This window comes from Heterodontus francisci, chromosome 24 (assembly GCF_036365525.1).
Source record: "Heterodontus francisci isolate sHetFra1 chromosome 24, sHetFra1.hap1, whole genome shotgun sequence".
Lineage (NCBI taxonomy): Eukaryota > Metazoa > Chordata > Chondrichthyes > Heterodontiformes > Heterodontidae > Heterodontus > Heterodontus francisci.
The window spans coordinates 58,802,103-58,819,308 of record NC_090394.1 but is presented as its reverse complement, the minus strand read 5'-3'; the positions used below and the strand labels follow the sequence as shown (position 1 = coordinate 58,819,308).

General features: G+C 39.5%; 1 protein-coding gene across 6 annotated transcripts in view; it reads left to right on the top strand.

The window, feature by feature from the left end:
• The window catches only part of wdr90 (WD repeat domain 90), a 104,614-nt gene that overhangs the window by 23,081 nt on the left and 64,327 nt on the right, over positions 1 to 17,206 (top strand). For 5 of the 6 annotated variants that reach the window (XM_068056293.1, XM_068056295.1, XM_068056292.1 and 2 more), the window contains exons 10-19: positions 941 to 1,174; positions 3,258 to 3,320; positions 3,898 to 3,966; positions 5,681 to 5,791; positions 6,315 to 6,460; positions 7,573 to 7,630; positions 12,005 to 12,123; positions 13,126 to 13,287; positions 15,372 to 15,502; positions 16,956 to 17,072. In XM_068056293.1, coding sequence (XP_067912394.1) covers positions 941 to 1,174; positions 3,258 to 3,320; positions 3,898 to 3,966; positions 5,681 to 5,791; positions 6,315 to 6,460; positions 7,573 to 7,630; positions 12,005 to 12,123; positions 13,126 to 13,287; positions 15,372 to 15,502; positions 16,956 to 17,072 — 1,210 coding nt within the window. The remainder of the gene's footprint in view (positions 1 to 940; positions 1,175 to 3,257; positions 3,321 to 3,897; positions 3,967 to 5,680; positions 5,792 to 6,314; positions 6,461 to 7,572; positions 7,631 to 12,004; positions 12,124 to 13,125; positions 13,288 to 15,371; positions 15,503 to 16,955; positions 17,073 to 17,206) is intronic. The other variant, XM_068056296.1, reaches the window with a different exon arrangement.

Genomic DNA, 17,206 nt, shown 5'->3' with positions numbered 1-17,206 from the left:
CTCAAGTCTGCTCTGCCATTCAGTAAGATCATGGCTGATCTGTTTGTGTTTCGAATTCCACACTCCCATCTACCCCCGATAACCTTTGATTCCCTTGCCTAATAAGAATCTATCTACCTCCGCCTTAAAAATATTCAACGACCACATCTCCACCACCTTCTGAGGCAGAGAGTTCCAAAGTTGCATAACCCTCAGAGAAAAATTTCTCCTCATCTCTGTCCTAAAAGGGCGACCCCCAATTTTAAAATAGTGCCCCCTAGTTCTGGACTCGTCCACAAGAGGAAACATTCTTTCCACATCCACCTCGTCGAAACCATTCAGGATCTTCTATACTTCAATCCAGTCTCCCCTCACCCTTCTAAGCTCCAGTGAAAACAAGCCCAGTCTGTGCTAGCATCTACTGCTTTTGTGGGAGAAAGTTCCATACTTCTACCACCCTTTTTGGGAAGACACGTTTCCTAATGTCTCTTGAAAGGTCTGGTTCTGGTTTTAAGATTATGCTCCTCTGTCTTAGACTCCCCCACCAGCAGAAAAAGTTTCTATCCAGCTATCCTATTAAGTCATTTCAAAATCCTAAATACCTGTATCAAATCACTCCCTTAACCTTCTGTATTCCAGGGAATTCAAGCCTAATTTATGTGCTCTCTCCTCGTAATTTAATAGTCTCTATGTGAAACCTTATTGAATACCTTTTGGAATTCCCTTAATTTCAGTTGTGTTTGCAATAGTTTTAGTTTATCACCTGTGCAGGACATTGGTTAACCTTTGTAAATTGCAGATTTCATGGGATCTTGACATTCTCAAATCATCTGAAGTAATTGTACTCATAAAAACAAAAAAAACTACGAAGTTTCTTGAAATTGAGAGCTGTTCAAATAAACTAAACAATTATGTACTTTCGTTACTTACTACATTCTTCAGGAGTTGCTGTCTCTTCCAGGCACCTTGTAGACATTGGAGATCTTCTCGAATCATTACAAACATCCCAGAAATACACTTGGATACAACTGTATCGCCCCATCGTGACAAAGATAGCAGTAAATGTGGGGATCAAGCCACAGCCAAAAGTGATAAATGTACAAAAGTGATTCCAGTGGATGATGGTGGAATTCATGTTTTTGCGGGTCAAAATGGTAGAGTTGTAGTTCAAAAGTGCAGCAGTGATACAGAGGAGGTGAGCCATGAAACACCGGAAAACTGCTTGTATTTTTATTACTATTGTATTTGGATTAATGGTATGAATGTTCATTTTGAGTCCAGAGCGTAATTTGTGAAATTTGATATATCAAACCAAACAAACCTGCACAAAAATATAACCTAGTTTCTCTGCTATCCATCTTCTCAGCCAAAGGATTGGGGCGAAGAAGAAGAGTAGTGATTCTTCCTTTTGCCACTGTGCTTTCATGCTGGCTGCTAGGAATTGTGAAAGAACCCCTTGAGGTGTGTGGCCCTCCATTTTTACCCTTTCTGTGGGAAACCCTTGGATTTTGCACAACACCTTCCCACACCAGCAAAGCTGTGATCAGGAGTTTGGCAAGTGCTGCATCACGGGCAGTTTTTAAATGCTGGAGTTTTCATGTCTATCTCCCGAATGGCAAATGATACTGCTCGGGAGGAGCTATCAGAAGACTTGCTACAGATGGTGGTGTTTCTATTCTCTTGACATGGGGAAGCTACTTCTTTGAATGAGGTTGGAGCCTCTTTGTGGCGAATCACAGTGGACCTCTGTTTTATTTTGTATCGCAGCATTTTTGTTACTGCACTGCACCCCTCTTGTTTTTATTATACACGCTAATGCAGTACATCATGAATTATAGCAACACTGCCTCCTTATTGAGAATATAAACATCTCTACTCCCAGTTTTTTGTTGCATTATGTATAAGGTGTTACGACCAAGGTCGGAGGAGTGCACTGTCGTTTCTATTTGTACTTCTCCACAGGTCACAACATATATTTAAATGTTTACCCAGATACCGATGCAATCAATCATGTATTCTACTTTTTATCCCAAAATAAAATACACCTACCAGGTTTCTTAAACTGATGCCTTGTTTTATAATTAATAAACAACAAAGTTATCACGAGTAACAAAGCAAAGCATTAACACACAGATTGAAATCTGGGCACAGTGGCGCAGTGGTTAGCACCGCAGCCTCACAGCTCCAATGACCCGGGTTCAATTCTGGGTACTGCCTGTGTGGAGTTTGCAAGTTCTCCCTGTGTCTGCGTGGGTTTCCTCCGGGTGCTCCGGTTTCCTCCCACAAGCCAAAAGACTTGCAGGTTGGTAGGTAAATTGGCCATTATAAATTGCCCCTAGTATAGGTAGGTGGTAGGGAAATATAGGGATGGGTGGGGATGTGGTAGGAATGTGGGATTAGTGTAGGATTAGTATAGATGGGTGGTTGATGGTCGGCACAGAGTCGGTGGGCCGAAGGGCCTGTTTCAGTGCTGTATCTCTTATAAAAAAAAAAAAAAGAAATATGAAAGTTCCCTTTTACCTTAGCCCCTCTCTCACATATATACACACACACACAGGTTAACCAGAAAAAATATAGATTTTCTCTTTGCAGCTCTGTTACAAAAAAAAGACAAAGAATACTTTGGCCAAATACTTGCTAATTCTTGAAGAAAAAAAGAGAAGATATGGAAAGATATGAGTTGTCCCTTTATTCTGGCGTCCCAAATACGCGTAGACGGCTGTCACTGGAATCTTCCTAGAACAGTTCTTTTCAGGCAACGAAGATCAGTTTGGCAGGCCTTTTAGGAGGAATGCAGCATCAATTTCTCTATTGCTTACACTCTCTTCTAAGAGCTTCTCAGAGAGTTGGAAAAGCTGGCAGCCTTTTCAAAGAGATGGAACAGGCTGAGCTGGGGTTTTGTCCTTCAGGGTGATTTTTAAACTCCTTTCAAAACACTGTCCATACCCCAACTGACTGTCCAAAGCAAAACCAAAACAATATCTCAAGAGTCAAGCTTCCTGACCCCTATAAATCTTGACCTGTCACTTCTCTGTAAACATCTTTCCCAGGTCAAAAGGTCCCAGCTGGGTACTTACCTGAAGACAGGGGTGACTTCCAGTAAGGGTTGTTTACAAACCAAGTCCAAAAGAACTTCCAATGACCTCTTTTTAAATAAAAAACACCCACAAAGTCCAGCATTTATAAAATCTTCACAATTTAATTATAAGTCCTCAAAAAATGCTTTAAAATATAGAAGTGCCGTCATAACAAAGGCCATAATGCCTTTTGTTTTTCAGGCTATATCCACCAAGGTTCCTATACCTACCAGGCTTCTTTGTCAGAAGTTCAAAGACCCTAAGGTAGGTCAATTGACCTGAAGGTTTTCTTGAGCCAACAGGACAGATCGTCTGTCTGAAATATTTTAATGATGAGAAAAGCAGACTGCATTGAGTTAATAAATATCCTTAGGAACACTACATGTTCAAAATGAATAATCTAGGGGAGCTCTTAAAACTTGTTTGTGAACAACATCTCTTCACTGCTTAAGTTTATAATTTGCCTTCTATTAACATGATTATTTTCCAATTGCAGTTTTCCATGCCCCAAAATGTACCACTTCCACAATTTTTGGATCTGTTTTAGAGTCTGTCCTTGTTCCTTCTCTTGCATGTTATGCCTATTTCTGTTACATGTGGAATCACACATTAACCAATATTTACCTTGTGTGAACCACTTCCACATGACCCCACTTTAAAGGAAGTGTGGGTTTTAATTAAATTGTCTTGTTACAAATTATCTAATTTGATAATTTCTTTGTTCTGAGCAACTCAGGCAATGAAAGTTAGAGAATTTTCTATTGAAGTTACTGCTGTAATTTTTAAGTTTGGACTTTATTGTAAATTTATCCATTCTATTCAACCCTGTTGTTGTTTTCAGGGACTGCAGCCAGACCCTATACTAAAACTAAAAAAGATTATTGGATATGGCGGGTGCACTGTGAAATGTGTAAGTTTGTTTTGAACCTAAAGCTGTTGTGCAATGTGGTGAAAATAGCTCTTTGTCTTGCTTTTTGCCTTTTCTCCTTTTCTTTCTATTTCTCTTGGTCTCATTTTTGCCGACACAAGCAAAGTCAGAGGTTGCTAGCTTGTTTGTCACAGCCGACTTGCAGCTGCTCGCTAATGATTTAGGGAAAAACTAGAAATAGGACATTTTAAATTGGGAAGCTACATTATGGGATATTTTTTCCTAGTGATTAACGCATGATTTTTGTGTTAACCGCTCTCTCACTTCAGAGAAAAATCAACTTAAAATTCATATGTTTTTTCTAGATTGCTGTGCAACTTCAGCCAGACTTCATGATGTGGAGACAAAAGACTAATAATGCTATTTCAATGACAACTGTCATATTTTAGTAAATAGGAGTAGTCTGTTTTAAGATGAGATTACTCTATCAGTGAAATAATACAAGTGATTCCATGCAGTGTACATGGAAAAAGTCTTTTGTGCATTCAGTATAGGTTTATGGAACCAAGACTATACCTGTTGAGGCATAGTCAGATAAGACAAAGGAAATGTGTAGATGTTGCTTTCTTTTGTAAAGTATGCTGTATACATTACAGTATTCTGATACTGAGTTATGTATTTCTTCCAGAAGTGGTGAAGTAGGTCTCTGGAAATAGTTTTTTTTATTAAACATCGATTCAAAGAACTATGTTTTTCTTTATGATGCTGACTTCATAAATATCTCGAGAGGATTTGTGCCCAGTATCATTTCAAATGAATACATGCAGAAACATTTATTAAAAAAATTACTCAAGCATTAAAATTTAACCTGCACGAAACTGACAGGTGCAAAGTTATATTATCTTTGACAGGTATAAAATGACTAGTATTTATTCCTGTTTACTTAATGGAATTTTAACTTCCTTTAATGGCACTTTGCACTACTTTTGATTCGGAAATTGGAAACTGTATTTATGTTGACGGGCAGTAATTTCTAATATTCAGTTATAGAATTGGGACAGATCTGATTTTTTGCTTATTGTAATGCTTCCACATCTTCCTATATTCCAAAACATATTCTAAATAATTTGGAGTAGGGGAGGGGGAAATCTCTGAATTTGTGCCATCTGGTAACAAAACAATATCTATTTCCCGAAAAATAGAAACCTTACAACCTTTCCAGCTGCACCAGAGTCATTCAGTTAAATCACTGAATTCGAGACAGTTGCACTGTAAAGGTTGTCTTAATTTTTAAAGGAATTATTTTCTCCCTTTTCCTTTCTGATCTTCTATCTAAACCATGGACCAACCTTGTGCTGAGACAGGGAGACAATCTACTGTAAGTGCTGCTTTATCACTGGCTACAAAGTGGTGAAAGCAGTCTAGAGTGCACTTTTTTTCCACACCTGTGGGGAAGAGCCTGGCTTTGCTTATTGACTTTGGACAGTGGCTTGACTGAGATGCTTGAACCAGTTACTCTTGACAGGGTTAACTTGCACATTTGTCTCTTGTTGATCACGGTTACCAAATGAAAAAATGTTTGCTAAAGTTTGTTGAAAATTTTGGGAATTTTTAAAATAAATTTTGGCTTCAATTGACCATGTTTACCTAGCCACAGTTAAATTGTCTCTTGCTGCATATGGCTGACATGCATGTTATTAAACCCTTTGGTAACAATTGTAAAATATATTTTCTAATATTTGTTTTACATTTTTAGGCAGCATGGACTAAGTCTGGATCAGCTGTGGCTTACCCCTGTCATGCCATAGTTGTGGTGATGGAAATTGATACAGGACAGCAGAGATTTTTCATTGGACATACAGACAAGGTAAGGTAGATGCATTTACACAAAAGCAAAATACTGCAGAGGCTGGAAATCTGAAACAAAAATAGAAAATGCTGGAAATATTCAGGTCAGGCAGCATCTGTGGAGAGAGAAACAGAGTTCATGTTTCAGGTCTGTGACCTTTCGTCAGAACTGTCAAAAGTGAAGGTAGATACATTTGTTGTTTTATAATCCCTACATTCCTGTTTTCAAAAAGATCTTAAAGTATATTATTTAGATCTGTTCTTTGTCCAAGGGTGTTTTCTGCTCCCAAGCATCTGCCACTCTTGTTCAACTATTGACTGTTTTTTGAGAGCAGCTAGACTTAATTTTAACTGTTCCTGTCCCTATCTATCTCCATCTCCCTTTTACAACTTACTACACGCTTCAGCATGGGTGCAGATCTAGGTCCTGCTGAACAAAAGAGAGCACACAATGTGGTAGCAATCAAAGTGCCATGTAATAAAAAAAAAATTCAGCTTTCCTGTCAAAACCTTCTGTTTCTCTTTTGCTTACTTTCTGGCAGGTTTCTGCTTTGTCCTTTAATGGCAACACAACACTACTCGCATCAGCACAGACTGGGAACGTGAGTCTGGTCAGAGTTTGGAACTTCAACAAAGGGAACTGCCTGGCAATTTTTAAAACCCACGTGCATTCAGTGTCATCCCTCAGGTAAACCTGAACTACAGGATTGCTGTTTGTTCTTCCTTGTTTTCTGATTATAAGTAAGTTGAACAAAGGGATCAAAGGTTTTTTTTTTACTGTTTCTCACATTGCGTGTATTCAGTAAATCCAAATAGATAATGAGTTACATGTACTAAATTTGAGTGCCTTTTGAGATTAATTATTAAAGATCTAGTCAGAACATTTATTGTGCTAAATGTATTGAGTTCACCTATTTACACAGTTTCAATTATCACTGTGGCCAATATATTTAATAAAGGGATGCTTAATACACTGAATTAACATATACTAAATCATATGAAGGAAAGTATTTGTACACTTTTAGTTATCCTTTTGTGCATTTTAAATCATTTACGTCCCACTATTTCCATCTGTTATATTATGCTGGGAGGCATTCTGGACAAAATGTTTCTCCGTTTGCCTCCAACCAATAATTTTAAAGTGACCGCACATAAAATGAGGGACAAGTTAGAATCAGCAGTAACTACAAATGTCTTATTTACAACATAATAGGAATTTCAGTACAGATGATGATCAATTGCTATAATCAGTCCTGTGCTGCTGCCATCGCCACAGTGGAGCTACCTACTTTAAACCCATTTCCCAATGTGATATTTTTCTTATTCAAATGTTTGATTCCCTTGCAAATATGATCTCTTTTTATTCTCTAATTCTGTGACCACTGTGTAGAACCACCTCCATGCAGTATCTTGATGTTTTATGTTGCATAAAATTGCTCCATGGGCAATTCAAAACTGTTCTAATGGCTCTGTTGAATTTTTGTAGTGTTCAGGATTCTAAGATCGATGTAGTTGGAGAGTTAACAGTGTTCCTAAAGGAAATTAACTATTAAATCCCTCCACAAATGAAGGATACAATTCTTGGACTTCGATGGTGCCTCTTGAAGCACTTTTGCACTCAAATATTTGAATTGCTTATGGGAGCTTATAGTTAGAATGTTCATTGAGTCTGAGTATTGCTTGAGTAATGGTTCACAGTAAATCTTGATGTGTTGGTACAATTAAAGGAAATGTTATTGGCTGGTTAGGATTTTCCCAAATAACAGGAAAATAGAAAAAAAGTGTTTTTCTTTCCTTCAGTTTTTCATCCAGTGGGGGCGTCCTCTGTGGTGTCGGCAAGGACAGTCGTGGTAAAACAGTAAGTACTTTCAGTGGTTATACACTGTCATACGAACATACAAACTGGGAGCAGGAGGAGGCCATTCGGCCCTTCAAATCTGCTCCGCCATTCTATAGGATCATGGTTGATCTGTTTGTGGACTCAGATCCACTTTCCTGCTTACCCTTTGACTCCCTTGTTTGTCAGGAACCTGTCTACCTCTGCCTTAAAAACATTCAATGACCCTGCCTCCACTGCTCCCCGGGAAGAGAGTTGCACAGACTCATGACCCTCTGAAGGAAAATATTTCTCCTCATCTCTGTCTTAAGTGGGAGACTCCTTTTATTTTCAAACTGTGCCCTCTAGTTTTAGTCTCTCCCACAAGGGGAGACATCCTTTCAACATCCACCTTGTCAAGTCCCCTCAGGATCTTATGGACTGAATTTTACTAGCGGTGAGCTTCAAAGATGGCAGCCCGCACACGTGGGCTTTACACCACGGAGCAGCCACAATATTGTACGTGGCTCATATATATGGCCGGGGCGGATCGCTCGCTGATGAGGTGGGAGAAAACGGGCGATCCATTCCCAGCAACAGTGTCCAGCATCATTTTTAAAGAGCTTGAAGCCCCATCATTGCAAATTAAAGTGTTAAAGGGAAAGGTCAATAAAATGTATTTAAAAACATTACATTCATGTTTCCAGACACTCTTCCACCCTACCCCCAATAACTATACACTCATTCCTTGCCCTGCCCCACCCCACCCACCAAAATTCACAAACTTTTAACTTTACCCCTTCCCATCACCCCCAAGACCAATCAGGTAAGTTTGACCCCACTCTTTCCTTCCACCCCCCGGTACTGTTATCTTACCTCCTCTCCCCCCCCCCCACCTCCCTACCAGCATTCCGCCATACTTCACTGGTCGGAATTCGGGCAGCATGAGAGTGCCTGCCACCGTCTATCATATCAGATCGGGGGAGCTGGCGCAACGAGGTAAGTAATTAATTCCTTACTTTACAGACATTAACATATTTAAATGTGGCTCCTGTTGCCGAGCAGTTGGGGGGCTGCCACAAGGCCTTGCCGCCACTGGCAATATGTGGCTGGCCTTCCTGGCACGTGGCCCGTGGCAGGCCTTTCCCGGAGACATTTTATGGCCACCACACCCCACCACAACACCCAGCATCGGGGGTTGTTAAAATTCAGCCCTTCATATTTCAATAAGATCACCTCTCGTCCTTCTAAACTCCAATGAATACAGATTTCACCAGTCCAACCTTTCCTCAGAAGATAACCCTCCCATCCCAGGAATCAATCAAGTGAACCTTCTCTAAACTGTTTCCAATGTAATTGTTTCCTTTCTTAAGTAAGGAGCCCAAAACTGTACACAGTAGATGTGGTCTCACCAATGCCCTGTGCAACTATAGCAAACCATCTCTACTTTTATTTTCCGTTCCCCTTGCAATAAGCAACAACATTGCATTTGCCGACTTAATTGCTTGCTGTACCTGCATACTAACTTTGTGTTTCGTGTACTAGGACACCCAGATCCCTCTGCATCTCCAAGTTCTCGCACCCCTCTCCGTTTTCTGACCAAAGTGGAAATGTTCACACTTTCCCGCATTATACTCCATCTGCCAAATCTTTGCCTGCTCACTTAACCTATCTATATCCCTTTGCAGATTCCTTAGACTGGATTTAGTTTTCCCCCAGGCATCGGGGTCCAGGCGGTTGGGGGGCCTGCAGATGCCTCTGGATGAGACCCACCATGGAACTTGAAGCCATGAGGGCCTGGCCCGATCCTCCCAGCAGCGGCAAGGCCTCGTGGCAGCACCTCTGCTGCTCGGACCTCCATTTAAATAAATTAAAAGTACTGAATTAATTATACTTACGCTGCTGCCTTCTGTCCCAATGCGATCTTTGTGTCACTGGCCAGTGCTCCCATGCCTTCGGATCACCGTCCGGGGAAACGAGGTGCCACATGGGTGGGAAGGAGGTGCAGATAAGTTTTTCTGTGCGGAGAGGAGCAGCATAAACATATTTTCATTGGAGGGGATGGTGGGAAGAAGTAAAGTTTATAGTTTATGCACTTCGGGGGGGATGGGGGTTAATGTCAGATGGACAAGGTAATTGATTTGTGGGGGGAGAGGGCAAGTAATTTTGCAGTTATTGGGGGTGGGAGAGGGCCAAAAATAGTGTATGTATTTTTTTTTTAATGTTGTTTTCAATCTCCAAATATAACGGAAGGGCTCAAAGCCCTTTAAAAATGGCATCAGCGCCTGCGCACAGGCAACTGAGACCATTGCCGGGGACGGACAGGCCGCCCTCTCCATGTGATCGGTGGGGGGGGCAGGCCGCCCTGGACATTCAAATGAGCCGCCACACGGAAGATTGCGGCGGCTCAACGAGATGTGGCCGGCGCGGGCTGTGTGCTGCTGCTTTCACCTTGCTGCTGACTTCTGTGGCAGCCACAGAAGATTCAGCCCCTTATGTCCTCTTCACAATTTACTCTCCTACCTATCTTTGTGTCCTCAGCAATTTTAGCAATCATACATTCTGCCCCTTCATCCAAGTCATTAATCTAGATTGTAAATAGTTGAGGCCCCAGCACGGATCCCTGTGGCACTCCACTAGTTACAGCTTGCCAGCGTGAAAACAACCCACTTGTGCCTACTCTGTGTTTCTTGTTAGCTCACCAATCCTCTATCAATGCTAATATGTTACCCCTTACACCATGGGCTCTTATTTTGTTTAGTAACATTTGATATGGCACCTTGTCATATGCCTTCTGGAAATCTAAGTACACCAAATCCACAGGTTCCCCTTTACCAACTTTGCTTGATACTCCCTCAAAGAACTCTAATAAATTAGTCAAGCACAATTTCCCTTTCACAAAACCATGTTGACTCTGCCTTATTGCACTGAGATTTTCTAAATGACCTGCTATAACACCACTTCCTCCACCCTGTCAAGTCCAGTAATTTTTGCTGGTGCTGGAACTCTGAAATAACAGAAATGCTGGAAATACTGCGGGGATGGAAACACAGTTAACATTTCAGGTCGATGACCTTTCATCAGAATTAGAAAAAGTTAGAAATGTAATACCCAAACATTCCTTTCAGATCATAACCACTGCTCCCATTTTTGTTTTGGACAGCAGTTGTTGATAATGAATCTGCTGTTGCCATTTACATCTCCTCCAGACCCATCTTTTGTTTCTTGTCCCATTACCATCTGCTTTTGCTTGCCACCATCATTGTTTTTTTTTTCATTTGACTCCATCGCAAACATTCCTTTTTGTTCATTCCTCCCACCTTCTCCACCCTTTCCCTGTCTCTGTACTTGCTTAAAACCTATTACATCTTTAACTTTTTCTTGTTCTGATGAAATGTGATCGAACTGAAACGCTCACTCTGTTTCTCTCTTCACAAATGCCACCTGGCATGCTGGGCATTTCCAGCATTTTCTGTTGTTATGCCCGATATTCTTATTGACACTTATTGTTTAGATAGAAATATTCAAACAGGATCAATAGAAATAGAAAGTACAAAATATGTTAATTATAATTCCTGAATAATTGTTTATAAATTAAGGCATTTTCTTATTCCATATGCTTTCTTCAAGCATAGGTTAGGATAACACAGAAAATTGAGGTTAACGAGATGCAGGAAGATCTAACTACATGGGTAAAGTTTAAATGCTTGAAGAGTGTATTGTTTCCATTATTTATGTAACATTTGCTTTTTAAACTTTTAAAAATAAGCACTGGAAATTTCCAAGGGGGAATCCCTTGCCATAACTTTGCTAGAAACTAGGGAGTAAGCGTGAATAGCCATTCATGCCATTTCTCCGGAGTTTCCCCCAAATTTACAGCGGGAGATCAGGGGAACCCCCAGTGGAAATTCTACCCTGAACTCTACAGTGATGCTTCATGGACCATTTTCGAAGATTGGGTTGAAATTTTATGAGGGCATCAGATTAGTCCAGTACCAACTAGCAAATACTGTTCACTATATGCGATTCATTTCCCAGGCATGGGATGGACAGTCGAAGGTTTGGGAAATTGGGACACATCTACAAGAGTGATGTGAAACATGACGGTCAGAATAATCTAGGTTAAGGATTCCCAAAAGACCCCAAAATGAAGTAATGGTGACAGCATGAAATTCAAATCTATGACATTAAATTGACTGGAGTCTTCAAGGGGAAGCCACCACAGCAACACTAGAAAGACGATGCAAAATGAGCAGATGAGGAGGAAAAGAAATCAAGATGTACATGGGAAGAGCAGAAATAAAAATGTACAAATATCGGCGATTGTAGACTGTTTTCATTTAGAGTAACAAAATAAGGGATGTGTGTTTTGAAGTTGTCCTCAAAGTTATAAGAAATAGTAATCTTTCTCTGCAGATGGTTGTGGTTTGGAACACAGCAAAAGTGAATCGGGATGGTGAAGTAGTAGTGTTGGCAAAAGCTCACACTGAAGTCGACATTCGGGTGATGAAAATAGCTTCTTTTGATGACACCAGGTAAGACATTCAATATTTTTATGTTGACCTTTCTCTCTAAAATGATGATGTAGTCCCTTCACCTCTTTCCCTAGAAGGAAGCAATTAATTTTTTTCTCCCACAATATGGTAGTTTTTGTTTCTCCCTACTCTGGCATAGCTGATGATGCAAATTATTTTTCCTGATTTCCAATTCAATTCAGTGTTGGACTAAATGTTCATTCATTAGAAACAGCATGTAAGCGTGAGGGGTTATTGTAAACCTAGTTAGAATGCTTAGTTTGTAAAGAACATACAGCATGATCTGTGCTGGTGTTTATACTCCACATGAATCTCCTCCCATTTCATCTCAATCTTTCTATTCCCTTTTCTCTAAGTACTTGCGTAGTTTTCTTTTAAAAGCATCTAAGCTATTTACTTCAACCATTTCCTGTTGTAGAGAGTTCCACTTTCTAACCACTCTGAGTGAAGAAGTTTTTCCTTATTTCCCAACTGGATTTATTAGCAGCTTTCTTGTATTTATGACCTCTAGTTTTGGATTCTTTCACAAGTGGAAACATCTACACTGTCATACCCATTCATAAATTTAAAAAATCTCTATCGGGTCACCTCTAAGTCTTTTTTCTAAAGGAAAAAGCCCTGACCTGTTCAGTCTGTCCTGATAGCTGTAATCTTTCAGTTCTAATACCATACTTGTAAATCTTTTTTGCACCTTCTGCAGTGCTCTATGTACTTCAAGTATGGAGATGAGAACTGTGCACAGTGCAGCCTGACCAGGATCCCATACAAGTTTAACATAATTTCACTACTTTTGAATTTTATACCCCTAGTAATAAATCCCATTGCTGTGTTAGCATTTTTAATTGGTTTGCAGATCTGTGATGCTTCTTCTAACAATTTGTTCACCTGTGTCCCTAGATCCCTTTGTTCTACTACCTCATTCAGTTTATTTTCTAAAGTGTAGATACAACCTATGTGACACCCTGTGGCTGTGCAGTGATTGATTCGTTGTTTATCTGACAGGATGGTGTCATGTGGAAGAGATAACATCCGCCTGTGGCGAGTTCGAAGTGGGGCACTGCGGTCTTGCCCAGTAAACCTGGGTGAATATCATTGTTTGGAATTTACAGATGTAGCGTTTGAAGAGGGGCATCTGGCTGACAAAGACCCTGCTGACAGAACGCTGTAAGGGCAAAAGCAAACAAAACCAAAAAAAGGAAGTTTGCCAAGTAGTGCTTTGAACTAATTTGATCAATTCTGCCAGTGTATGTTGCACATTATGTATCCTTTAATGGGCCTTAAAATCCATTTATTTACACGGAATAAATATATGACCTATCCATTTTCTTAGTAGTGTATTAAGTAGTAGTAAGAAACAGTTTTGAAGAGCTTTCTTGTTAATTGTCAAGTAGTTAATTGTCAAGGAGTGGCCTGTATCATGTTGAGAGTTTTATTGGCTTCAATACTCACTAAAATGTCAATAAACAAATTTGTAGGTTACTAGATTAAACTAAATTTGTAGATTAAGTTGTTAAAGCCGTTAAAAGATGCAAAGAATGCATGTGAGGAAACTAGTGGTTGAATTGAACGTTTTACGCAGGATGATGACAGAAGCTGTAATTATAAGTGTGGTTACATTTTGAGGATCACAGCAATTTGGAAGCAAGATTAAGATTTTTAATGTTTATTGTGTGACAGAAATGTACCATGATATATTGAACTTTAGGAACAGAAGTAGTGGGGTTGATATTTTCCGTGTTCACCTCGCGGTAATCTTCCGGAGCCAATCACCTGCCTTTCATTAAAACCTGTCTTGATATTTATTCTGTTGATTTTCAGTCGAATCGGGTGGATCCTACAACAGATAGCTGATCTGCCTCACCAGATTATCACCCAGGAAGTGAAGACACAAATTTACCCTAACAGATTTTTATGTCTCTAGCCACAACTTGTTAAGTCACATGCTTTTTTTTCCAATAATAGTGCTTATTTTTTGGGGAGGGGAAAATGGCAAAGCTTTATCTTGTGAATCTCGCCTTTAAGGGGACCTTGGACAGTTTTCCCCTCAACCCAGGGACCATACACCAGCTGAGATTGGCTAATTCAATAAAGGCAGCTTAATCTACATATTTAGTTTAATCTGGTAACCCACAAATGTGTTTAAAATATTGACATTTTAGTGAGTATTGAAGCCAATAAAACTCAACATGATACACGCCACTCCTTGACAGTTAACTGCTTGACAATTAACAAGAACGCTTTTCAAAGCTGCCTCGTACTACTAAGTATACTAATTACACACGAGAGCTTCCTGTTCCCTATGGTTTAGCTATAAGATAAACTTGTTGATCCAGCATGAGATCCTAGATTAATTGATATTTTTCATGGAAATAATTGATTCTTCAGATCTATGATTGAGGGTTACAAGTGAGGGGATTTAATAAAGATGAGATTCATATTCTTGAATCCGAAGTGACACCTGTGGCCTATGATGTCACTGCCTCAGACTCGTGGATACTGTCCATGTAGGCAGTAAGTGGTGTCCCAACTGAACATTATTTTGATTTATTTTTAACTTATGATTATGACTTGGAGATCAAATGTTGATCCTTTGAAATTACAAAATTGCTTTAATGAGGCGATCATTCTCATGTTCACCCAGAATACATCAACAGTCATGTTTTTTCAACTGTTAAGTTAGCTTGCTGATACTGTTGTGCTTGGTGTATTTGCCAAGGTCATCAACTCTCTTTTTGTTCTGGTGTCAGCCTTGGCTCAGTTGTTAACTGTCTCGCCTCTTTAGTCAGGAGGTTGTGTGTTTGAATCCCACTACGGAGACTTCAGCACAAAATCCAGGCTAACACTCCATTGCAGTAGTGAGCGAGTGCTGTACTGTTGGAGGTGCAGTCTTTAGGATGAGACATTAACCAACTCCCTGTCAAGAGGATGTGAAGGATCCTATGGTATTATTTTGTAGAAGAACAGGGAGTTGTCCCTGGTGACCTAGCCAATATTTATCCCTGAACCAACATCATTAAAGTGGATTACCTGGTCATTATCATGTTGCTGTTTGTAGGAGCTTGTTTGCAAGTTGGCTGTCGTGTTTCCTGCACAATGCAAAAGTTACTATACTTAAAAATGCTTTGGGACATCCTGAGGTCGTGAAAGGTCCTATAGAACTGCAGTACTTGATTAAAGTTGGGACATTAGATATGATAACCAATCTGAATACAAACTTTATTTATTTCTATTATCTTGTACAATTACAGCTTTGCATGTAGCAAAAGTGGACACATCATCGAAATCGATTACAAAAATGTTGTGATTAAGAATGCACGTCGTTTATTTCCCTCACAGCAAAAGCATTCACACCAACGGGAGACGGTGACGTTCAATTCAGGTAGGAGACTACATTTCTGTGCAAGCTTAACTATCTGTAGCTTTGTGTGTCAAATACAATCAAATGAAACTTTTCAAAAGTAACTTGAATTAATATATTGAAATGATTGGAAAATTAATCCATTGTTTTGAACTGAAATTATTTGACACTTCCAGAATGTATAATCCAAATTCTATTCTACTGAAGGACTAAAATGTGTTTTGATAATTTATAATGGAGTAAAAGGATAGAGGTTTGACTTCTCCCCCACTACTTGGGGAGAGATGGTGATTCCTACTATTAAGTGGACACGATTATGACGATGGGCTAAAAAAGACTTACAATTTTCAGTGCAAAAGTAACTGAATGTGAAGGCAACTAAAAGCCATTAAGCAGAATAGAAGAAATTAATCTGGAGCACTATTTAAAATTAAATCTTAATGCATGGCAAGGAAATATAGGAATACACTGGTCAGCCAAGTTTCTGACACACACACAAACCCATCATTTCTGCAAATGAAGCTGCTGAAAAACTTACACACAGTACCGTTTCCCCTATGTCTTTGTAAAAGGTTGATGTAAGCAAGAACCTTAGGCAGTGATCAGCACCAGATGGGGTAGTGGAGGCAAAAACTTTGGAATGGCGCAAGATGCAATTGGATTTTGTGATGGGGAGGACCATGGGTTAGTATCATAGCATGAGCTATGTAGGCCAAATGATCTCCTTTTGTATTTACTTTGAGTGTTTTCAGCCCGTTAAAGATAACTGAAAACAGGAAGGGTTAATCATTGTAATGCCTCTTGAAATCCAGCAGGTGCTGCTCTGATGCATTAAAAAGTGCTTTAAGTGGAGTGGGACATTGTTGCACTAATGTAACCAGGATAATTATCTCAGATGTAATGTATAAAATAAAACCTCAGACTTCGAGAGTAAAGATTCAGAAAGTAAGTTAAAATCTGATGGTCTGAAAAGTAGGGCAGGATTGTTTACCTACAAGTTGCAAGTCAATACACAAGATGTAATGCATTTTCTGTTTGTCTAGGATCTGTTCTGTGACTGTCCTCCATTGTAATGATAATATGCATCTTTCAGAAATATTTCAGAAACATTTGTTTATGAACTCCTCATTTAATAATTTGGTTGTGTGATTAATTCTCTGTATTGTATTGTATTCTATGCTATAAATAATTGGTGTTCCACATAGTCTAGGTTCCCTATATAAGACTCACATTGCTTATGACTTGACGGAGTTTCTTATTGTGGAAAACCCACTCTATCAAACTTATGGCATATTCTTCCTATGCTGCCTTAATGTACGTTGTAGCAACGTCCAGGTGCAAGAGAAGTTAAGAGGAAGCATACATGTGCTTTAAGAATGTTTTGATCTGTCTCCAGTTTGAAACTTATATGTTTGTGTGATAATCTTTCAGACAAGTAGAATTAGTATGCTAAATATATTTTTTTTAATTCCAGGTGCTGGCATTGCCATCAATAGTATCAGTGTTTCTGCTGCTTTTTGTGCCACAGGATCTGATGATGGTTACTTGCGTCTCTGGCCCCTGGATTTCTCCACTGTCTTTCTTGAAGCAGGTGACTTGAGTGACATCTATCTCTACTTCATCTAGTAGGTTTGTTGTGGTTCTGTGCAAGTTAGTATATATGCACATTGATTTGTCAAATAGAGTCTTGCTTGTCCTGACATCCCTTCCTGTGCATGGTTCCCA